The sequence below is a fragment of the Zootoca vivipara genome, chromosome 1 (genome assembly GCF_965207765.1).
Source record: "Zootoca vivipara chromosome 1, rZooViv2.hap1.1, whole genome shotgun sequence".
Lineage (NCBI taxonomy): Eukaryota > Metazoa > Chordata > Lepidosauria > Squamata > Lacertidae > Zootoca > Zootoca vivipara.
In genome coordinates, this window is record NC_142582.1 from 59,676,826 (window position 1) to 59,701,971 (window position 25,146).

Consider the following 25,146-nt stretch of genomic DNA (forward strand, 5'->3'; position numbering starts at 1 on the left):
CTAACCATAGATCACAGGAACATGGAAAAAGAGAACTTCCTTGTTAACAAGGCTGGTGGGACTGTGATGTTGGTTGGGGACACTGCCAGGAGACACAGTTCCCCTTCTGGTAGTAGGACTAATGTCTTACATCTCTTAAGGGCAGCTTTAATCCTGCAAATTACATGCAGTTAGTTTGCTTATCTTCTATTAACATGAATGATGTTTTTGCTGCCTTTCCGGCATGAGCTCTGAAGCTCCCATTCATGTCAGTGGGAAGAATTTGTGAGCAGGGGCTGTGTACAGTGGTGCCTCGCACAACAAAAAACTCGCTAGACGAAAGAGTTTTGCGTTGCGCGAGGCATTCGTAAGACGACAAAATTTTCTATGCCCGCCGCTTCGTCTTACGGGAAGCTGACAGTTAATCTTCCTTTGCCAGGGGGGACGGAGCCGAAACGCGGCGGTTGCCCCTGCCTGTCTTCCCCTTGGCACGGGGAAGACAGGCGGGGGCAAGCAGCGCCCGCTGCGATTTGGCTCCGTCCCCCAGAGCCGCCGCGCACCATCGGGAAGGCGACGGCGGGAGAAGCTCTTCCCCCGCCGCCGCTTCTCGCCGCACACAGCCGGCATGGGCCGCAGTTTCGGAGGTTTCCGAAGCTGCACCCCATGCCGGGGAAGACAGGCGGGAGGCAGCGGCAGGAGAAGCTCTTCCCCTGCCGCCGCTTCTCGCCGCGAAAAGCCGGCATGCGGCGCAGTTTCGGAGGTTTCCAAAGCTGCACCCCATAACGGCTCTGGCACTGGCTTGGCGGCGGTGGGGGAAAGGCAATGTTTGGGGGGGGGGAAGCAGAGGATCCTCCGCTCCCCCCACCCCGACCGACAGAGTGCCCCCCGGAGCCGAAGTGCGGCGCTGCGGGGGCTTTTTGCCATTTGCCTTCCCCGAGCAAAGGGGGAGGCAGACTGCAAAAAGCCCCTGGCCGCAGCGCCACACTTCGGCTCTGGCACTGGCTTGGCGGCGGTGGGGCAAAGGCGCAGATCGTTCCTTCGCCTTTCCCACACCCCACCCGACAGAGCCGGATCCGATGAAGCTTCTGAAGCTTCGTCCAATCCGGCTCTGTCGTTGGCAGCGGCGGCGCTTGCTCTCTTGGCTCGGGGAAGCGCCTGCCCCGAGCCAAGAGAGCAAGCGCCGCCGCCACCACCACCAGTTCCCCCAGAACCCATAGGAACGCATTAATTGACTTTTAATGCATTCCTATGGGAAACGGTGCCTCGCTAGACGAGATTTTCATAGGACGAATTGAGTCCTGGGACGAATTAATTTCGTCTAGCAAGGCACCACTGTAATTTGTGTCATTGTGTATAGCATTCCCTACTTTAGCCAACGTGTTCACCACAGTCTCCTTTTAGCTCACCCATCTCACCATGATTCTAGATTACTGTAATTTGTTTACAGGCAAGTGCACTGAACAGTACCTCTTTCCCTGTTGAACACTGGAATTCCTAGGACAAGTGGTGGGGCAACTTGTGACCCTCCAGATGTTGTTGGACTTTAGCTCCCATTCATCCTAGCCAGTAGTCAGGAATGATGGCAGTTGCAGTCTAGCGACATATGTCTCCGTGCCCTAGGACAAGAATGCCCTCCTAAAAGAATCAACAGCTCTGTCTTTTTGGAGTGTTTCATGTGGCCATAAACCAAGCACATTCTGGAATGCCATTTTGTTTAGCGCCGGCATGATTTATAGGGCCCATGGAAGCTTTTCTTAAGTTACTATGTAGTATTCCCCATGTTAAACATATTTTGCGCCAAGAGTCAAGGATACACATTGAAATATAGCTAATAGACCACTGTTAAGTTGCATGTTCTTTAATCTTGATATGCCTTTTGTACCTACAGATTCTTGGACTAACATTTGCAATGACCATGTACTGTCAGGTTGTCAAGGCAGATACCTACTGTGCATAAGAATCATAGTCAACGTCTGTCAGCCATGGCTCACCTCTCTACAAGACAAAAGAGGACACTTCTTCATGCTCATACTTTTTTTTCTATGTAAAATAAACTGTGTATAATCTTCTCTGGAAATTTTGTGACTCACCTTAGTTTGTCACCATCGGAACTCAGACTTGCTTGGACAAAGGAAAATGTTCTCTAAGTAACAAGAAAGAAAGAAAAATTGTTCCCCTTTTGCACAGACTGGCAAGTGGGAAGAGGCTGCTGCTTTCATTTTCCTGGAGGTTGCTGGCAAAATAGCAGTTTTCCAGCATGGAAATAGAGAATCAAGTTGTAGCAACGCAAGTGCAGAGGATGTGGAGGTTCCATTTAACTGGAGTTTGTTTTTAACAACAGCCAGTGTGGCGGATCAAGGAGCATGCTTCTGAACTCCAGATTTTACTGCGGAGTGAGATGGCTTCAGGAAACTTTTCTACTTAAGGAAGTGGTTTCAGTTTGGTGGCCTCTGAAGTCAGCTCAGATAGGATCTACCCTGGCCTACATTGTAGGTGGTCTGTAAGCAAAAATTGGGTCCTGTCTTGTAGACTAAATAACTAGTGGTACACAGATGATGTGTGAAAATGTATACAACATATGTAGAGTCATACACTCTGCGCAGTTTAAAGAAAAGTAGCCTAGCAGCTGCCTAAATAAGTAGGGATGGGTTCTATCCTGTTCTATATTCAATGGGACCATGCATTCATTCAAAAGGAAATAATAATCTACTATTTCCTGGAAAGACATTTTGGCCATTGGAAAACACAACAAGAAGCAAGGAGTTGTCTTTCTGTCACTGTCCTCTGGATTTTCTTTTAAATGTCATTCCATTTTCAACTCACATTGTGTTTCTCATTTCCAGGCTTGAAGTACAACAAAGAGCTTTAAGCGACTTATCACTAATATGCCATTTCATTAATTTGCTCCCTACTAATTTCATCTTCAACTAGGATAGGCTTACCAGGCATCAGAACAATCCATTAATATACACTTGTTTGAGTTGGGTTTTTTGACCTTGTACCTCTATTAAAAGAACTAATCAAATTATCTCTAGGAAGAGTAAGGACGTTTGTACAATTTTCCTGCTAACATAGGTAGCCCTAGTAATGGCTTTGATTTGCCAAAAAGGAGGTGAAACTTTACATAGGCATTTCCCTGTTTCTTTTGCAAGCTTCTTGTACATCCCTATAACCTTTTGCCTGCTATAGTATAGGTTAGTAGACCCAGAATTTTGCTGCACGCCACCCCCAATCTCTGAGCATTGCAAGATTCCAGGCACTGGCGCAACAGAGACTGTGGTGTCTTTATTATATGGGTTATTAACACATATATGTAGCCTGAGCCTATGATGGAGTGGCTCACAGCATTAACATCCAAACAGGGTCTGTATTTCTCCCATAGCCACAGCTTTGGATTCAAACATTGCTCTCCCTTTCTCTGCAGCTTGCTGCTTCACTTCTAGGTCACATCACTCCCACTTTTAACTCTAAACTCTGGCTTTGTCCTAACTAACAGCGAACTGAGAGAGGGGCTCCATCTATTTGTCATCTTGCACACCTCTTAATGGTTCATCACCTAGGCGAGCACCTCAACACAGGAAGTTAGCCTGGATCCAGGGGGTTGAAGGATCTCACATACAGCCTACTTCCTTCCCCCACCCTCCCAAACTCATAACAATATTCTCTCGCCTCCTTACCAGAAAACATGCAGATCCAGGTGCTAGTGTGGCATGTCAGGTCCTCTCTATGCTGGCAAACTGCAGTGTGTAACCTGTGAGCAAAAACAAGGTAGTGATCAGTTCAGCTGGACATTAAAAAGAACATATTAACATGTGATGCAAGCATTTTAGTATGTAAGCAAGCATTAAGATAAACACTGTGCCAGTAAATCTGAGAGTTTGCTCCAACCCTAATAGTTAGTTCATACTATGTCTGCTCTAGTCACACAACAAAGCCAGCATGTAAACCCTACTTTTACAAGCTTGGGAGCCATTACACATACAGTTACCCTTCCTGATTTTCTCCCCCTTGAACAACTGAGGGGCGTTAACCTGCCCTTCCCATTCTCCCCACCTTCAGATTCAGCTGCTCCTTTGTGCTTGCCATTCTGCCTGTTAATATGCAGTCCTGGATTGGAGCATATAGGAATATGCAGATTAATTCCCACTATTTATAAATCTGGAAAATCTCAGCAGATGAGTTAAGCTCAAGTGATATCATAGTTTTAATTTTTTCTTTTGAGCAACTCTTTGGCTGCAAAGAGTCACTCAGTAGAGTTAATAAAATATAAAAAGCTAAATATGCCACTGGGTGTTAACAGTCAAGAGCTTATGTATCACAGGTAGGACTGGCAGAAACCCATCTGAATTCTGGAGATGCCAGCAATCAGTAGACAGTAGTGCACTAGATGGGTCAATGATCTGACTCAGTAGAGGGCAACCTTTCTATGTTCCTAAGAGTCTTGGACACCACAAAGGATTTGGGAGGGGGGGGAAGCATGTAGTCTCTGCACCCACCCAAGAACTATGACATTTTGTGAAGATCTGGAAACATAATGACAATATTGAGATAGTAGAGCCTTCTTGCCTTGTACATTCAAACACGCTATTGCTGACATCACAGCTAGGCTATAGCACAATTATACATGAACTGCAGGTGGGGGTTTAGAGGCCCATGGTCTACAAGCTTTTGCATCAAAGCAGAACGTATATCCTGGCATATGAGCAAAGAGCCAGAGACAAGTTGAGAAGCAGGCAGCTATGGGAAACAAACAAAGTGTACAATAAAAACTAGGAAGTAAATTTCCCACCATGCATCCTAATTGTTCTCGCTACCCTTCATCCTTAATGTAACTTTTGCGAGCTTTTAATAATGATGTCCTCAAGCAATAGCATCTCTCTCTCTCTCTCTGGCATTTGCTTCCTTTCCTCACCTTTTTCTTACATATGAACAGATTGCAACTTGGGAGTTCCCTTGCTGTTAGTTGTTGTCATGGTTCATTACCGCTGTTGTATTCACAAGCATGCCTATTGATAGCTTGTGGATTTGCAGAATAATGGAGTGATGGAATACATTAATAAAACATTGGTTCCAAAAAGATTAAAGACAGATGAAATCTATTTATGGAGGTCCCCATCATTAAAAATTAAAACAGCAGTCCTGGTGGCTCAGCGGATAAAAGCACAGAAGTTGTGCTGTAGAGGTGAATGGGACAGGATGTTCCCACAAGAGATCTTAAGTTAATCCTTTTGTAGTATTGCCTCCAAAGAGGAGGGAGCTACTATTGCAAAAAATAAAATAAAAAGTTGCATTTTGGGTGTTCTCTCTGGATACTGCAGTTCCACTGAATGGATGCTGCAGTACCAGTGTGCCGCGTGGCAATTTAGATTAGTAGCCCTGCTGCTCTTTCCAGTGAATCATTGCCATCTATCACAGAAATGCAGGGATTGTCTTTTCTCTACCAGCAACAATATCCATAGGGCCGTGCTACGTTTAAGCAGCAGCGATCTGTCAGCAAAACTCATTACATTGCCCAGAGTAGATTCCGATGCCCTCTGGTATAAGGCTTAAAGGGGTCCTCTGCTAGGCCTTATGAAATGGATAGAGAAGTCAGAGTTACAAATGTGCATATCCTTGTCATATTGTGCAACCAATGGGCTTGTTTCCAAGCTGCTGCTGAGATATGTTCCGGAGCATGCAAACCCATGCAGTGCATTTCACTTTAAAACCAAAGGAACTAAAACTGACCAGTTGAAGGTTGAGCCCGGTTGTGAAATCATCTGCTTAGAAGCAGCTCTCTGGACACAACACTGCCAACCTTGGTGCTAAGGCAAACAGCGGCTGCATGTAATGCCAGAAACAATGCAGTTCGAGGGGAAAGGAGTTCATCCAACACCAGCCAACAAAGGGAGGAATCTGCAGCTAACCTACAGCTTACACATCCTGCAACCAACTCTTGCCACAATCTCTCACCCACTGTGTTCTATTAGCCAGTCACTCTAGCCCTCCATTTTTCTGAGATGAGGAAAAGGAGCTCACTTCTGACTAAGCCACTCCCTTGCTCATGAATCCACAATAAGCAACACCCACAAAAGATTTTTTTAACAACTTTCCCTGTGCACATGCCCCACACTATTTGTTAGCCAGGCACGCATTCAGAGCAGCATGCGAGAAGCCAGTGCCGCTGTTTTTCTATGTCATGATGATAAGCACAGGGCTTTTAATTGTACAACATGACCAAAGCCATTTAGGGTTCAGGTGTTGAGCCTGCCCCTAAATATATAGGTTTAGGTCCTTGGTGCTTTGTTTCTTGTTTACGGCCCAAGGGCTTATTGTGATCCTATCAAAGTCAATGCAAATTAGGATGTGGGTTTACATTTCTGTCTACCATTTGTTGGGACTGTGTTGTCTTGTGTCTACTATGAATATACCTGATGCAGTGTGTGCTTTAAATATACTGTAAAAATAACTATTGATAGCTGCCCAGTTTTGTTAACTGTCCGGGGGGGGGGGGGGTTAAGATGGAATACTGAGCTCCCTACCACACAGAATTAATGATCGATTACTGATCTATAAATAGATCTATGACACTTATTTCATCTTTTCTTTTAATTGTACCGCTGTTTGGCCACAGCAACAAAAGTGAATTTGCCGTACATGCTATGGATGGATACGCACCTTATAAATAAGAAGAGGCTTCTTAGGAAGATAGTGCAATGTTGTCTCAGAGGTTCTCGGGCAGAGGCCTGTTGCGGTTAAAGCTTTCTGTATATAACGGGACAGGATTCTGCAGGTGAAAAAAGTACTGCTGTCACCTTTGGTTCACAAGGTTGCGCTCTATGGCACAAAAAGGAAGGGGAGGGGCTTACTCCCAAGTAACGGCAGAGGAGTAGCCTTAAACCAGGCACCCCCAAACTTTGGCCCTCCAGATGTTTTGGACTACAATTCCCATCTTCCCTGATCACTGGTCTTGTTAGCTAGGGATCATGGGAGTTGTAGGCCAAAACATCTGGAGGGTCGCAGTTTGGGGATGCCTGCCTTGGACACTTGAAGGCCATTTTGCAAATCAAGTGGGGCAGAGCCGAGTGTGAAACTTAAGTGTACACCGGCAAAATGTCTATGCTAGATGCCAAACAATGGCACGTGCAGTTTCCCCCACCTTAAAAAAGAAAGAATAGCAGAGAAACAGTGGGGTAGAGGAGGGAAAGGATCTGTTAACCCTTTCCTATCCAGTCATTTTGTTTCTCTCAAAATTGCCGTTCCTCACCTGTTCTTTGTCTCACAGACGAAACTATGGATTTATACTATTATGGAAAGAAAAGCACCTTGAAGAGTCAAGACCAAGCAGAAAAAAGCTGCTTGAGGAATACCTCCTCCTCCCAGCTATTCTTCCATTCAAACTCATAGTCTCTTGAGGCTCTTTTGCTTTTTAAAAAAGGGGGGTGGGGAGACAGGCAAAAGATGCATGTGACTCCCAGTCTCATCCGGTTTAGCCCAGAGAATTACAGCAACCTTGTTTTTGCATTTTTAGATGTGCACTTAAAATATCTCAGGTGGATACCTGAAAATGTAATGTGGAAAGAGGCCCATGTGTCCTATTGATGGTGTGAGTGATTTGAGCTCATTGGAGCCTACACCCAACACTTTTGTAAATGTAGCCCTCCATTTTGCAAAACATTTTCAACTCGTATGTAGCTTTATTTCATTACAGGTTCCATTTTGAATATAAATTCTTTCCAGTGTTACCTGTTCCTGATCATTGTAGCTTTCCTTGGGTTTCTTGGATAGTCTTGCTGCAACAAAAAGGAATGGTATTTTTTCATGCACCTCATAGGAAGGGGGAAAAGCTATACATTATTTTTAAAAAACTTATTAAATATTCTTTAAAGTTTACAGTGGAATGTGTTTTGTATTCTCTAATATCTATGTATAAAATTATAATATATGCTGTCATACCTAAAATCACTTTCAAGTTTTAATTACGTGGAAAAATATATGGCACATTTCTCTATTCACAAGTTTTAATTCCAATTTTTTGCATGCATGGAGGAAGTGGGGAATGGGGGCTAGAAAGAAAAATGGTATGTACAAGGACAGTACTTCATGATATAGAAAACCTGTGGTTCAATTTTATTACTACAACTCTCTCTATATATACAATATATATGCAATCTGGCAGTGACATGACTCTGTTAAGGATTTGTTAACACCCCATGCGTAAAGGTAAAGGGACCCCTGACCATTAGGTCCAGTCGCGACCGACTCTGGGGTTGCGCGCTCATCTCGCATTATTGGCCGAGGGAGCCGGCGTATAGCTTCCTGGTCATGTGGCCAGCATGACAAAGCCGCTTCTGGCAAACCAGAGCAGCACATGGAAACGCCGTTTACCTTCCCGCTGTAGCGGTTCCTATTTATCTACTTGTATTTTGACGTGCTTTCGAACTGCTAGGTTGGCAGGAGCTGGGACCAAGCAACGGGAGCTCACCCCATCACAGGGATTCGAACCGCCAACCTTCTGATCAGCAAGCCCTAGGCTCAGTGGTTTAACCACAGCGCCACCTGGGTCCCACCCCATGCATACAACTGTTTTATAGTTCATCTGCCCACGTCTAGTGCTGGCATTAGTATGGTACATTTGCCATATTCTAGATGCATGGTTTCAATAAGAAAATAATGATTTTAATATGATTCCCAATGAGTAGGCTATTTCACAAAGTTATAATATACTTAAACATGCTGGTGTTTGAAAGAAGGTCCTGGTTTGGTTTCCCATCCAAACACAATACCATCAAGTAAAATGTTAGGTAATAATGATTCACTATCATCATTATTTGTTTGTTTTATATGCTTCCTCTCTGTCGAGGCACCTAAGGCAGTTTAAAATTTAAACACTAAAACAAATACATTCTATAAAACCAAGACAGACAGAATCTTCCCATGTCAGCTGGGAGTTGATGCAACATGCAGCCCCTGAGCCTGGGCTCCCCTTCTTCTGCCTTACCTTGGGGCACGAAGGTCTTTAGCAACGCCCAGGGAATAATACATTTATCACCATGGCAAAAGTTGCAAGCATACATTACTAGATTGAGTACTGTTGGCAGGGTAACTGCTGTGGTATGCAGACAAGAGTTTCCATTTCCAAACAGTCTTACCTCACTAGTGGTAAGTAAAGAGAACCAGTAGTGTCATAGGAACAAAGGCAGCTGCTTTAGACTGAGTCAACTGGTCCAGCTAAGTCAGTACTGTCTGCAGGAAGTAGCCCCCAGCCCCTGCCAGTTTCAGAGGGAGGACATTCCTGGCCCTACCTGAAGATGCCAGGAATTGCATGCATACCATACTGAGCCATGGCTCTTCCCTTCCCCTCACTTCAGTTCACACCAGCAGTTTCATTCCCCACTGAATTCATTCCTGGGTTACCACCACCACCAATGAAATTACCACGTCTAATTAGGGGGTGGTGGTGGAATACTTGCCATCATTCACAGCACTTCCTATGTGTGATTGGAAACAAGGATGTAAGAAATAAAATTTTATGGAGTCCACCAAACTCAAAAGTTAAGGTACTGGCGCACACAGTGTAGCCATACTGCATGCCTGACACACAGCCTTAACACAATCCCAAAGTATATTGACCAACACAAGTACTGAAGAATAGGTGGCAAGTGAAAACCTAAACAGATAACTTGCAGAAATCACATGGTCATAATGGCTGCTACTTCCCATTTTACAATTTACAGCCAAAAGAGAGTTCCTTCATGTGACTTCCATGATTCCATCACACAATTTTAAATAATAATAAAAACTTATTATGTAGGTCATGACCAGAAATATTCATGTACAATTGCCATGAAATATTGGCAAAATGGGTCTGATTCTGAGTATCAGCAGGAATATGAATGTCAATCCTTAACCCTTCAGCTATATAGAAGGTTTTCAATAAAGATCCACATTTGCCTAACGATAATAAAAGTAAATTTGTAACCATCTAATGCATAGGGATTACCTTGGCATCCAACAGATATCTTCTTAGAGTGTAGTATCAATGGCTGGCTTTCAACTAGGTCATCATTACTCCATGGGAGGCAGTGCAGCGGTAGTATATTTATTTTGCATTTCCTTTAAATTAGAAAGTCAAAGGAGAGATATGAAGAAAGCAGACGAGACAGGCAGATAAGGTTAAAAAACAAACAAACCTAAAGCAATTCCCATGTTGCTAAAATAACATTAAACTACTCAGCAGACTGTTTTGGGTACAATTCTGCAGAATCGTGTTAAAGGAAGTATTAACTAGATTTCATACACTTAACCAAGGGAAAAATCCTTATTTGATCATTATCTTTCAAAGCTACATTTTGTCTAGAATTGCTAGTATGTACAATGGCAGCCATACCACTACCAACTTTAAAAATGAAGTTTTTGTACAAAGTAGAACATAAAAGGGAAATGTTAAAAGCTGCAGTTGTTTCGGTATTTATTTATTATTTCCCCGAAGTGTAACAATTAAAGTCTTATTAGTTTAGGTCCTCATTGAAAAGGCACTTCAGAAAGATATCTGAGAAATGTACACTTCATAAGTTTAAAAGGTGGAAGTTTATGAGAACCTGCTCTGCTGCTTTTCCTTCCCTTATCACAAATTCAATAACTGCCTCAAAGCTCTTATCTTTAATGAATCGATTGTTGGCAATCTACATGGAAAAATATGCCAAGATGCTTCCATATATCATGCAAACTACTAAATGTATATGCATATCATTAGACTGATCAAAGCTTATCCCTTCATTGGGAAACTTAACAATGCTGAGAGTTCTTTGCCCTGCAATTTCAGTATCTGTTGCTGTTTCAATGAGAGTATTAGAACTAGCACTTTAGCAAGCTGAAATATGGTTTTATTGAAAAAGTAACACTATCAGATTAATATCTTAGAATGTACGCTTCACAATTAGCAAAATGTGGCCATCTAATGACAAGCAAAGGTAGTCATACTTTAGCCCCATTTAAATCAACTACATGCAAATTAGTATTACTGATTTTACCTGGTTGCTTTTCTTGCTTTCTTATTTTATTTTTTACAGACATTCTCATGTCCATAAAAAGAAATTAAGGTGACATATTAAACAAAGAACCCAACCGATTCAAATGTGATGAGGATGCATAAGGTATGCTGGTGATTGCTGCTGGAGTAAAAAATATATGTATTTATTTTACAGATATTCCTATAACTGAATGCCACACTCCTGTTTCAACTCCTTGAGTTTTTTTGAAGTTCTTTAATTTCATCGCATTTTCTTCAAATGGTGCCCTGAGAAATTATGGTATTACTTTACTCACACAACTTGACCTACTTTTTTTTGGATATTTGCTGTGACACATGTCTGTATTTTGGTTCAGTTGCTTACCATGCCTGTTAGGAGGTAGTTTCGTTAACTTTGATAAGCTTTGCTTGAAACATCTCATAAAACCTAAGAAGTAATCTGTATTCAGTTCACTCTGCTGAATGAGGAGTTGAAGGAACATAAATTACACTATGAAAATTCTTTTGAACTCGTAACATAAAGCTTTAGGGCCACCTTCTGGTAATTTACATAACATCCAAATGCTCTTCTGATTAACAACTTGCTTCACTAACTCCTCAGACGTAGTCCCCAAGTAGCTCACTTGATCCAGTATTTTCTTAGTCTTTTAAGCATCCCACTCAACTCCTAAAAGCTAACACTGCAGAGGAGTGGGGTAGGGGACATGCCCATGGATACAAGGGCATGTATCTTCCTGCTACATGTTTAAGCTTATGGAAAGGATGCGTCAATCTACCATAACACACTGCTGCAAGCAAATGAGTCAATTGGTATTTCCAGAACAGGGAAGGCATACCTCCATGGAATATGGCTGCAAACTGATTTTTAATGCCATAGCATTAAAACAAATGATCCACACAAATTTGGAGAGCACATCATACATGTTTAAAGAGAGAAATGGTGATGTGCAGCACAACTGGGAAGCACAAGGCAAAGAGTGGGGGGCCACATGAGGAAGGGCAAAGACTGTACTAAAAGGTAAAGGCAAAAGACCCGACAGTTAAATCCAGTCGCGAACGACTCTGGGGTTGCGGTGCTCATCTCGCTTTACTGGCTGAGGGAGCAGACATTTGTCCACAGACAGTTTTTTACCGGGTCATGTGGCCAGCATGACTAAGCCACTTCTGGCGAAACCAGAGCAGCACACGGAAATGCCGTTTACTTTCCCACTGTAGCGGTACCTATTTATCTACTTGCACTTTGACGTGCTTTCGAACTGCTAGGTTGGCAGGAGCTGGGACCAAGCAACGGGAGCTCACCCTGTCGCAGGGATTCGAACCGCCGACCTGATCAGCAAGCCCAAGGCTCAATGGTTTAACCCACAGCACCACCCGTGCCATACCTGTTTAAAGAGAGAAATGGTGATGTGCAGCGCAACTGGGAAGCACAAGGCAAGAGTGGGAGGCCACGAGGGAGGGCAAAGACTGTACTACTTCCTCACAAATTCACAGCAGAAGCCAGTGCAGGGACTGCCACCTCCGCCACTGTGGGTTGGTCAGTCCTCGCACCACTTGCCATGCAGAGACCTAACAAAGAAAACAGACTCTAAGAATATTCAGTCATTCTGCTCTATTGATTAATTGAATGCTCCAGTGCCTTGTTTACGGGAAGAGATATTGCTGCATATAAACGGAAATAATAGATGACACTTCTATTGTTATTGCTGAGGGTGCACAAGGCTTTCTCTTTCTAATTTAGCCGGCTCTCCCTCTGATGTTACTGTTTCGCTCAATGCTTTACAGTGCATTAAATGCAAAATTGAAACATAAATTGAGAATGCCAGCACTCCACATAAATATATGCATAGTAATCATGTGGAAGCATAGCGGAGAATTTGCATTTAATTGTTCTGAGAACTATATTGGCAATTTTGGGTTCATTTATTCTGGAATGCATCCTTTACTCCCTACCTGAAGCCAGGCAATACAGGGGTGTCTAACCCAGAAAGTGGAAGCTGGCTATAAACAGGGAGGGCCACTCAATGCACAAGGCTTAAAACTGATCTGCATCCTGAATATCCCTCAAATCTCTCTAGATTTATCTCAGCTTTCATATCAGATTGCCTGTCTGCTTATTCATGTCACCACATAGTGAGTGGCTCTGCTTATTTTAAAGTGCCAGAGATTGCTTTACTTATTCTCACCCCTTCTCCTTTTTAAAAGTCGCTGACAATTGTTTCCATGATGCCACTTAATAAGCATCAGGATTTTAGGAGGTGAAGGAATTACATCCATGCTTAGGCTGAGCAGGTGCCCTCATACAAACTAATAATGTTCCCAAAATCCCATATGGCAAACAGGTAATGATGCCCAGGAATTGCAAAGGTGATTTATATTCATGAAATAGGGAAAGAAAAGGATTCCCTGGTGGTGCTGCAGAGACAGTGCCTAAGCATATTTACAGATTATCACGGGGGGGCTTTTAAACCCCGCTGCCCATTTCCATTAATCCACAGAGCTGCCTGCCCAGTTTCACATTGGCACAGTCTCCATATAACAATAGAGAGCTTATTAAATATTAAGGCTTTAATCTTAAGTACTTCTGTGTGATAGAGGAGTCCTACACACTGCAAAGTCAGTCAATGTTTACCACATTAAAAAAAAAAGTTATCTTGCAGAGGCACACTAAAAGCAAGTAGCCAAGAACTATGTCAGGTATACTCACTTGCTTTAGGAGGTGCAACAGGCAGAATGCATTATCCCCATCATTATCAATGGGATGTAATGGGATGCTTGTTAAAGACAGAAGCTCAGAATCCTTGTGACTCCAAATGCCAAATTTGCAGCCTCTGTGCTGCCACTTCCCAGCTTTATATGACTATGTGAGTAGAAGCCTCACGTCTGCAAACCAAATACTGTACAACTTCCCCCTCCTTTATCTGACCCTAGTCAATGCAGGAATCAATTACAGGTAACATATTATTGGAAGGCAGGACTAACTCAAAAGGTGAAATGTAAAGTAGAAAGCTCCTTACTGGGGTGGCAAGCACAGGAAACTGCCTTATACTAGGTCCATCTACTGGTAGTTCAGTACTATCTCCACCAAGGGTGAGCAACAGCATTTCTTCAGCAGGCCAAATTCTTAGTTCCCCCATTCTGGCCAAGTGGCCCACCTGTAAATCACCTAATGTCAGTTGATGCCCACAAGGCTTGAAAATTAAACCATGTGGTGTGCATGGTGCCTTGAAACCATGACAATCAGCTGTCAGGTCTTCAAAGCACTGCAATGGGCTCTCAGCAAACACCAATGATCAGCCCAAACACATGTCAGATCAGACTGGCTAGACATCCAAGGGCCATTCCAAGCAATGTGATGCATGCATGCTGCAAATGCGGTTGCAATCCAGCCCAAGGCAAGCGCTCCAATAGCAGGGAGCTGGGATCCGTTGTTGCTCTGCCTTAAGTACACACACCATTGCTGCCGCATATTGTATGTAAAGAGCAGGCAAGCCCTAGGATCATTCTTGCAACACTAAACCAGAAATAGCATGTTGCTTAAAACCACCCATGGATGAATCATGCCTCATTTCATCCACATGGGCACATACAGCAGAATGAGCTGCCAATTTTAGCTAGCACAGAATGTTGCTACCCATAGATTATTAAATGAGTGAGAGCTAAGGAGCAAGGATATTGTACCTATTCTGAAACACCTACGTAGTTGGGTTTTAGACATATATTAAAAAATTGTCCAGTAGCACCTTAGAGGCCAACTAAGTTTGTTCTTGGCCTCAATAAGCTTTCATGTGCATGCACACTTCTTGTTGGGTTTTGGCCTCAATTCAATGTGCTTTTTTGTTTTTGTTTTTCTAAGCTTTGAAGTTCTACATGGTCGAAGCCCTGATCATTTCAAGGAACACCTTCCCCTATATGAACATCCTGCGCTACAGGGTTTAAAGGATTGCCACTGTGGCCCTACTCAAGTTTCCATATTCTGGTGAGGCTGGATTATCATTTCCCAGGAGCAAGGCCTTCTCTCTTCTGGCCTTGGAGCTATACTCAGCAGGTTTGACCTGCAAAGCTAACTCTAAACCAGCTATTAGCTGATTGGCACTGACACTGAGGTAGTCCATGGGCAGGTGCTATTTGGATTCAAGCCGTGCCTGAAAACTGACATTTTTCTTTTACAGACAGCTCTGCTAGTCTGCAGAGGAGAAATGCACATTTGCAGGCACAGTTTGAATCCAAACCGTTCCTGCAAATGGGCAAAGCCAAGTCCACTGTTAGCTTCCGTCAGCTGACTGGTGCTGACAATGAGCTCCTTTGAAGTTGTCATCTGACGTCATGATGAAGTCTGGTGATGGATGGAGTGAACCTGCCCACCTGCCACTTATGGTCACTAGAGTGTGGGCCATTTCTTGATCCAGCCCTCAGGCTAAAAAAATGTTCCCCAACCTTGGTCTAAACCACACATACTTCCTGGTCACTGCTTAATAAATATATTTATTACTTATCAGGAAACTCAGTCAAACTTGGGTCACCCATTACTATGCACATTTCACTCTTTCTCTCTATCAAATTCCTTCCCACAGTACCCTTTCAACACAACGAAACTTGCAAACGAACAAAATGTTGCAAGGCCCAGTCCATGCTTACAAGATAACAGGTGATGGGTGCCATCAGGCAGGCTGTTTATTCACACAAAATTTGGCTGCTATCCCACACTTTCTAGCGCAATTATGGTGTCACTTTTCTAACTGCAAAAAAGGGGGAGGATAAGAAGAGTATCCGAAAATTGCACAGGAAAGTGAGGGATAACAACAACCTGGCAATGTCATATATAAACAGGCAACACTGAATAACTTCCATGCAAGTTTTATGGAATTATATCAGCATGAAGGCTCACTAGGAGGATAATCACAGTTAAACCAAACTCGAGAAAAGAAAACTTAATAACCTTGGCTCTTCAGAAATTGTTGATCTTAAAAGTTGCTATTATCCCCAAAGCTTTTAGCGGGAATCATGGTTATTTATAATACATAACAGAATAATTATGGCATCATATTTCTTAGAATCATTAATTGTAACTAAAATCAAAGAGTGTGCTAATGACAGTTTCAAACCAGGAAACATATTCTAAAATCTTCCCCAAATTACTTTCATAGAGTAAACGTTTCAATACGTGAATTGACACAATCAAATGTAACTTATGTAAGCCCAAGAAAATAATTACTTTGATAACCTATCACTGAGGAACAACCTGCAGCATATTAAATGAAATAAGATAACGTTTGTTTCTTTATTGGTTTCTCAACTATTAAACTGCTTTATAATCTACATTCAGCAACAGCCAAGTTGAATTTGCTGTGCCGTCCCTCTGTTTGCTTCCAGACAAGGTTTGGTAGACCTTTCTTGTCATAATGGAATTCCTTTTCCTTATCGCTCTAGATCTTGATGTCTAACTTCACCCTGGCAGGAATAAATTGAAAGTGCTCTGATCAAATCCAAATGGGCAGCATTTATCAAGAAGATAAATACCCAATGTTTCAACACCTTTGACAGCTGCTGGGAATAGGAACAAAATGAAATTAACCCTTCGAGGCAAATCCTCCAAGTGCATGCTCCTCAACTTCCAAGGGTCAAACACAAGGCAAAAAGTGCGACCAAATCAACAAATGCCTAACATTTTAAGAGAATTACAACATCATACTAGAAGTAAATTTAACACCATGCAACACCTAGGAGGGCAGATTCCCATAAACAAAAGCTTGGGGCTGAAAATGAACTTAGCTCTTATATGTACAAGGAGTAATAGAGAGAATGAATGCTTAAACTAGTGAGTTCACAAGCGAGCCCCATCAGATTCATGTTATGCATTCTAATCTAATTATGCCTGAAAAAATACCAGTGTCCAAGAAGAGAGACATATCTGTCTCTACCATTTGCCAGGGAAACCCTTCTAAGATGTATTCTGCAAGTTTAGGTAAGCTAGAAAATTGAGCAAGTCAAAAGACCCATAGGATACCCTATAGAGGAGTCATTTAGAGCACTTTCCTTCACTGGCTTAATTAGGGTTGCCATATTTCAAAAAGTGAAAATCTGGACACAAAAGTTGTGGGTTGGGGGGGGGGCAAAGTTGCTGAGCCTTTTTTGCAAAATCTCCCCAATTTTTACCAGACATTTTTGCCACTTTTCGAAAATTACGCCCGGACTCCATTTTCAACAGACGAATCCTGGCAATGTCTGGGAAATTCCAGATGTATGACAGCCCTATCTTAATGAAGTGCAGTGGAAATGACTGTCAGGATTGGAATCCCGTTACATTCAACAAGTGTACAATATGTGAACCTCTACTACACAATAGTAGAGCTGTGCAAATCAACAGGTGCACATTCTTTCACACAAACACGTTAGATGTGTAGAGACAGCTTGTACTTTTGCTCAGCGGATTCTGTGAAAGGGGTAAAAGGATGACAGGCAGGGGAATAGTGCGCAAGTGAAGGTGGCATGTGGTAACTGGGGCTGCTGTCATGATTGACTGCCATGCACTAAACCCTGAAGCCCTGCCATCAAACTACATCTTGGTTCTAACACCTAACCTCTATAAAAGTAGTATGTTCTTAGCCCCCCTTTGCTGCATGGCCCTGATTCCTACTCCACTGATTCCTACTCCTAATTCTGCTATTGCTTGTAGCTACTCAGCCACTATTAGGATCCCACTGGCTTCAAGAGTAATAATAAAAGCTTTATTGCCATTGTACAACCTGTGTACAATGAAATTAAAGAGTACTGATAAAGAGGACATCACTAAGGGAAAAAGCAGAGAAAATCATGTCCAGAGTTGGGATACAGAAAAGTGCAGAAAAGGGAATGGAGGGATGGTGTGATTCTATTGGGATATTTTTTTGGGGGGGGGAGGGGACTATTTTCTAGAGAGTGGAGGCTGAACGGGCATTGCTACTAGTAGAAGAGTGTCTTCAGAAGTCTAAGAAACCTTCCTTTGCATTTGAATGTGTGCAGCCTATGTATGGCATTTGTGAAACTTTAAAAAGAAAAAAGAACACTGATTTAAAAAAAACCTTTGAATCATAGAATCATAGAGTTGGAAGAGACCACAAGGGCCATCCAGTCCAACCTCCTGCCAGGCAGGAAACACCATCAAAGCATTCTTGACATATGCCTGTCAAGCCTCTGCTTAAAGACCTCCAAAGAAGGAGACTCCACCACACTCCTTGGTAGCAAATTCCACTGCCGAACAGCTCTTACTGTCAGGAAGTTCTTCCTAATGTTTAGGTGGAATCTTCTTTCTTGTAGTTTGAATCCAATGCTCCGTGTCCGCTTCTCTGCAGCAGCAGAAAACAATCTTTGATTTCTTTTAGCTATTGTGTAGCTAAAAGTTTGAGCTACTTTCAAACTTTTCACAGGCTCAGAGAACATTTTAGCATGCAGTGGGTTATCATCCTATTCTGTCAGTGGCTCCAGCCACACAGCATGACATGCACCGACATTGTTCTTTGGACCACCAGAGAGCATTAGCATTCAAATTTTAAAGTCAAGTTATCTGATGTCTGTGTTGCAGAATAGTGATGGCCAAAGAAAAGTTCACCCTGTAACTTTCAGAATTTGCTACAAACCCCAAAATCTTACTGCCTGAATAAGGCAACAAATAAACACACACACATTAAAAACATACAACACACATCCACCAAGAGCAGTAAATCACAGAAAGCTTAGACTTCTAAAAAGTTGCAAAAACACAAATGTAAAGTGTAAAGTGTTATCCAGGCATCTTAGCCCTATTTGGGCATTAATTCTACTCATGTGTAAGCACACCTGCCAACAGGGAGTTCTGCCAAGCCCTGCCTCCGCTAGCTCATCACTTTTTTCCGGGTTGATTTGATCTATGCCACTTTTCATTCAAATGAATCTCAAAGCGGCTTACACACAATAAATATCATCATCATAATAATAAACATAGTTAAGGCTCTCTACACAATTGTCTCACAAACACAACCTACCTATTGTATGCGTGTTATATTTGAAGCACTGATTTCTGATCACAGCCAGAATTCCATATCCTGTAGAGCAGTAAGTACCTGCTCTTGGGCCCTGTCACATTCTAGCACTTTTTTCCAACAGTGGCTGTGCCCGGCACTCCCTTCCTAGGGAGGCCTGTCTAGCCCTCTCTCAGATGTATTTCCAACAGGAAAAGGCAGGCTAGACAGATCTTTGGTTTTATCATGGTGATTCAATTTTTCTGATGCTTGTTCTTAATAGCCCAGCCTTCGGCAAACTTGAGTCCCCATATGTTGTTGGCCTTCATCTGCCTTCAGCCAGTGGTGAGGATGGCCAGTGGTGAGGATGATGGGAGTTATGGTCCAACAATATCTGGGGACCTGGACTGGAGAAGGCTTTTCTAATGTGATGAAGAAATGTAACCCAAGGTGCTTATGCAGATACGGCTTGATTTTGTTCTCCTATTGAGTTCTATTAGACAATGCAAATGGGCAAGCCTGACCTTACTCTGACACAGGCGTCTTCTCAGGAAGGATTAAAGAGAGGAGCTGGACTTTTCTCAACGGGTGATACCCTCCCTATGGAAATCCTTGCCTCGGTGGGCCTGCCAGACTCATTCCATGCACACCTACAGAAAACTCATCAAGATGTTTCGAGTTCAGAAGTTTTTTGGAGGGAGAGGTTAACAGACATTCAGGCTTATTTTACTGCTTATGTATCACTTTAAAGTTTTAACTGGGTTTTAAAATCAGTGTTAACATTTTATGGATTTTTTAAATAAAAAAACTTATGTTCATTGAAAGCCTCCCTGAAGGCCCTTTTTATATAGTGGAATATACGTACATGTAACTAACTAAATAAATAAGTAACTAAAGCCCCATTTTAATAATATAAAACCAACTCCGCTACACACATTTTGTTGCATTTAATTTTATAAGCAGTTAAAACCCTTTTTGTCATAAATCTACAATTTCATAGGTTTTTTCCAACAATCATATCCAAGAATCTTCCAAAGGTACAACTAGGAAACTGCCAAGGTTCTAGAGGCACTGGAACAATCCTAGAAACGGTCTGCAAAAAGCAGGATCTTTCACTCTGACACCAATCAGCTAAAGCCCTCAAGCATGAGTCTTGATTATATTACGCTAAGGCACACAATCATAAGTGTTATTACGGACCAATTATTCAGCCATTTTTGAACCAGCTGTGGTCTTTGACTTTATGACCCCATGCAGCAGTTAATTTCTCTGGCTGGTTGCACGCTCTGCATAGAAACCATTTCTGGTTTATTTCTTCCCCTTGATGCCATTTCGAAACAGCGCTTCCTTTTGCAATTTATTTTGCAATGCAGAAAGAGGGACTGATCACTCTTCAGTATGAAGATGTATGAAGTACATCTATTACCTGAATCCCTAGTTCAGTACTATAGAAAACCAAGCAATGGGTTTATTTTTAAGAATGAAACGGGTTAACTTTACACTTAGGGCACATGACCATTTGTGTTTTGTATTTCCCCCCCCCCATTTGTTCCATGTGAGTTATTAATTTCTTCATCTAATGAAAGCAATACAGTATACAAGAACCAGCACCACCACACATACAGACATGTGAAACCAGCATAGACCAGAAACAGAGTGAACTGTCCATCCTTGCGTTTGACCTTCATTAATTTGGTGCAAAGAAACTGCATGTTAAAAAACAAACTATGCATCATCCCTTCACATCATGAGAAGCAGCTTCTGAGCTTTGATAGAACCCAAATCTTGACATTCTCCAATTGAGAATAGCCTTGCATTCACTCTGCTCTGACGTGGGATGGCAGCCATTTCATTTAAGCACAACTTGTTATGTTTCAATGCTGTTCAACTAGCTTGAAGGGGGGCGGGAGGCTAAGCTTTCTCCAAGAAAAATTCTAGTTAAAACTTTGTGTATGCCCCCCTACTATTTGCATGGTAGCAACCTTGTAGATACTCCTCTGTGTGATGGGGGTGGGGAAATAAAACATGCACACATGAGCAAAATGTAATTCTACATTGCAAACAGTTATTTGAAGAGAGCTCGAGATATTACAATTGGCTAAAAACAATTACAACAGCGGGACACATAACTCACAGGGCACTGCAGCTATTTCTCCAAACAAAAAGATGACCTGCCATGATTTAAGTATTCTAATCTTCCTCATAATAAATAATACAGTATTCTCACTAATAGTTCCCTCACGAAGACTATATCGTATCTACAGTGCACAGAAGGCGGTGATATATGGCAGTGCTTGCAGCTGGGCACAGGAGGTGGCACCAGATATGGCAATACACACATAACACAGCTTCCCTATTGGCCTCACTGAGCACTGCAGAAAGGGTGAGATGGAGCTCAGTGGCAGAGCATCTGCTTTGCATGCAGAAGCTCCCAGGTTAAATCCCAGGTATCTCCAGGTAGGGCTGGGACACAGCCCTGTGTGAGATCTTGGAATGCCACTGCCAGTCAGTATAGATAATAGCGAGCTAGATGGACCAATGGCCTGATCCAGTGCAAGGCAACTTCCTATGTTCAGTTCTGAAAAAGCTTAAACTACAGAGACACATCAAAAACTCCAAGGACTTTCCTCCCCCAATACTCATCCCTTATTGATCACTGTTGACTGCATGGTCAAGAGTGAGGATTACAATCCTCTCCCTCTCAGACACTAACGTTGGTGGAAAGGAACCAGAATCCCACCCCCTTCCCCCAGGACACCTGAACTTTTCGTGAGTTTCCTGGAATATGGGGGCTTTTCGGATTTTTTTAAATAAAAAACCCCCCAGATCTCCACATTTCAATCTATACCAGATAAAAAACTGTGTTAGCCCTCACTTCAGCTTCTCATGTTTTGAAGAACAGTATATAAAAAAAAGCATGCTCAGATTATGTTAATTGCATGCAGCAAAATCTACCCGTTAGCTGTGGCCTTTGGCTGATCTATTCCACTGAGATTGCAGCGTTGCCTGACTCTTCCTGTACTTGAGTTGCTAACAACTGCAGTCGCCAAACACATTGCAGCATTTCTCAACTGCTTGAAATTCATCACCCAACTGAAATAAGCACCAGCAATCAAAGCAGAGAGCCAGTAGTAACCCAGTGCTAATGAAGATGGTGATGGGATTTTTAGAGGCAAATATCCACATTAATGATCTCGTCACTTCACTTAGTTACAAAACAGCTGGCGGAGATGACATGATTCAGAGGGATCAATCCATCATCACACTTCAACCTTCCTCCGTGCTCTTATTTCATTACCCATATCCTGTTACAGGAGCTACTGTAAAATTCATAGCTTTGGGGGTTGAGGATTTTTTCACAAAGACCAGCAGGGATGGCTCAAAACTGTCAAAGGGAGACCTAGAAGATGCCAGCTGCTGCCATCTTAGGATCTCTGTGTGTAGCTATTTATGCCAACGGAAGATAAAATACACAGCTGCAGAAAATGTTAACTGGCTAAGTGAATGGAAGGGTGAAGAATCTAAAATGGATGCAAATTCAACTCTGTTGGAAAGAAAACTTCCCACTTAGTAGATGTTCAGAGGCCACAGCCTAATTTGTTTATGGACAGGGATGGCAAGCTTTTATAAAGGAAGTAGTAAGACGAGTGGCTAGGTTATAAAATAGCCCTAACCATATGGTACCAATCTACTGTCCCATGCACAACCTGTCTGCCAAAAACCCCTTTCCACCATAGCTTCTAATTACCACCATCCCTGCTCTCCACCCTCCAGCTCCAAACTTCTCATAATCTGAACCCTCTTTCCACGTGCCATTGCTTGCCATCTAAAATCCTCTTCCATGTTGGAAGAGATGCCCCCACATCCACACAGTTTGGGTGATAGTTGTTATCCAAGAAGCCTCGTTTTACACTATGGGCCACTGCTGCTTGTTCCATACATTTCCACCTTGCCTTAAAGCCTGGCAGATTCCAAACTCTCCTTCTCTTGCCATTGAAATGAGTATGGAGCAGACAGAATCATAGAATCAATTTCCCTGGGGCAGGGCTAGCCACTGCTGTGCAAACCAGATGCTGTTGGACTACAATACCCATTGTCCCTCATCAACCTTGATGATGGGGCTGGGGCTGATGGGTGTTGTAGTCCAACAACATATTGGCTACTTCAGAGATACAGGCTAGCGTATGAGCAGGGAGATGATTCAGTTTTGCCCTGTTTGCCTCACAATAGATACAGTTATAGTGGTTTCAAAACAAGACTTACTCTGCAGTAGTAGCTGATGGGTTGAGACTAAAGACCCTCTTATTCGTGGGAGGGAAAGGGGGGGCAGTCTGGGATTTATATTGTACTTTAAAGTCCTTGTGTATGAAGCCCCTATCAACACATTTCCCAAAGCCCTAAGAGATATCTGTTAGGCACTCAAGGTAAGATTCCAAAGGAAAGAGTCATTAATTCTGTATAGATAAGGTTAAAAAAAAGGAGGGAGAGACAATAAACATTTCAGAAGCTTTTATCTGTTGTTACCCAAGCCTTAAGGCTAAAAAGTAAGCTGTTGCCACTTATATAAATCCTGTTAAATTTTAAAATGTGGCTGAAAGGTCTTTTTTCATAGCACTTTTCATATAACACTCACCCTTCTGCTTCTGTGTTGTGTAGGAGATGCCAGCCTCTACTTTTCTTTTTCACTGGGAGACATATCAATGATCTTCTGGTTTGATCGGCTGGCCAACAATGCTACAGGCTGAGGCCTCTGTGCATAAATTGAAAAGCAACAAGGAAGCAAGTTTCTCCAAGCCTTGCTCAAGCAAGTGCCCACTCTGCTATTGATTCACACATGTCTACTACAACGCTAGACTAGCTTTTGAAACTTGGGGCTCAGCTTTAACATTTCTGATATGTTTTCACACAGTAGGCTTGTCATCACTGACATACTGATAAATAAACTGTTTTAGCTTTGTTTTGTTACATGGGCTTCCCATGTGCATCTAAATGGCCAACAGGATGCTGGACCCAACAGGCCTTTGCTTTAACTCAGTAGGGCTCTTCTTAGGCTTAGAAAAGCTAAAAGGTCCCTTGGAACCCAGATATTCAAAGAAACTTTGTGCCCTCCACTTATGAATGGACTCCCAACACTCATCAACCCCAGCCAGTGTGGCCAATGGCCAAGGATGATGGCATTTTAATAACATCTGGAGAGCACCAGGTTGGGAAGGCTCGGCTAGGTGGATCTATAGGCCAACTCATTAAAAGGCCGGCTCAAATGCTTGATTATCTGTGCAGTCCCTTCAACTTTTTTTTGCTTAATTAAGAAAAGCTTAATTAAGAAAAGCAGAGGCTTGTTTTGGCTCTACAGCTGTTTTGTCCCCTCTTAGATGCCTAACTGCTAACACAAGCAATTTGGAACAGCCTAATAACAGTATTGAGCAAAACTGTGTTCTCACAATGTTTTTCCCCCGACAAATAATGCTTACTTATAATTTATATTTAACTTGACAAAATGCGCTATCATCTTAGAGTTACCGCTGGTATAAAACATTTAAATTATTTCAACAAACAGCAAAAGTTTCTTGTGCTACACTGTGGTGCTGATAGTCCTTTGTCTTTATATTTTAAAATGCAGGGAAGATAATGAAAGTCTGCTGCCACTTTCTCCTTCCCAGGCACGTTATTTATCACTCCTGCTAACAAAGAATGCTGCTGGTCAAGAGCCTATCAGCTTGGAAATGAAGAGGAGCCACCCACAAATAAGCTGGTGGTTTCTAGTAGGGCTGGGTAGAATGTTTCTGCCCAGTAAAATTCTGGAGAATTCTGAGGGCTTTGGGGGCCCAGGAACAGGAGACTTTCCAAAGGATGATTCTGGGTACTGCTATTGTGGACTTAGCTTACAGTTAGTTACAAGGTGGTCTGGGGGCCCTTTTTCTTCAACCCCAGCCAGCATGGCCAATGCTGAGTGACCATGGGGGCCATAGTCCAACCACCTCTGCAGGGCACGATGCTGGGGAAGTCTAGCCTAAAGGAACCAGAAGTCGGGCAGATCAAATGAGTCTGCTTAGTTCATGTTTGTACTGGGTCAGCTTCTCCTACAATCAGCTAACCACCTCAAAGTTGCCCACATTTAGCAGGATGCCAGGATTGGACACCAACACTTTATTGTGTTCAAGAACAGAAAAGTGCCAAGAGCTC

The 25,146-nt window shown here is 42.6% G+C and overlaps 1 protein-coding gene and 1 long non-coding RNA gene across 8 annotated transcripts in view; one reads left to right on the forward strand and one right to left on the reverse strand.

Annotated features, from left to right (window-relative positions):
- TSPAN4 (tetraspanin 4) overlaps window positions 1-7,969 on the forward strand; it is a 517,256-nt gene extending 509,287 nt beyond the window's left edge. For all 6 annotated transcript variants that reach the window (XM_035121894.3, XM_088666040.1, XM_035121932.3 and 3 more), the window contains one exon: window positions 1,868-7,969. In XM_035121894.3, coding sequence (XP_034977785.1) covers window positions 1,868-1,936 — 69 coding nt within the window. In that variant the 3' untranslated portion in view covers window positions 1,937-7,969. The remainder of the gene's footprint in view (window positions 1-1,867) is intronic.
- LOC148687591 (uncharacterized) lies at window positions 1,817-23,730 on the reverse strand. Of its 2 annotated transcripts, XR_015948950.1 has the most exons (7): window positions 23,597-23,730; window positions 9,962-10,074; window positions 7,705-7,751; window positions 6,637-6,745; window positions 3,657-3,730; window positions 2,070-2,122; window positions 1,817-1,974 (listed from the first exon to the last, which is right to left on the reverse strand). It is a non-coding gene; the product is annotated as an uncharacterized LOC148687591 (long non-coding RNA). The 2 variants fall into 2 exon arrangements; XR_015948948.1 differs by lacking the exon at window positions 23,597-23,730 and having other exon boundaries at window positions 9,962-11,593.
- Window positions 23,731-25,146: the final 1,416 nt, after the last annotated feature.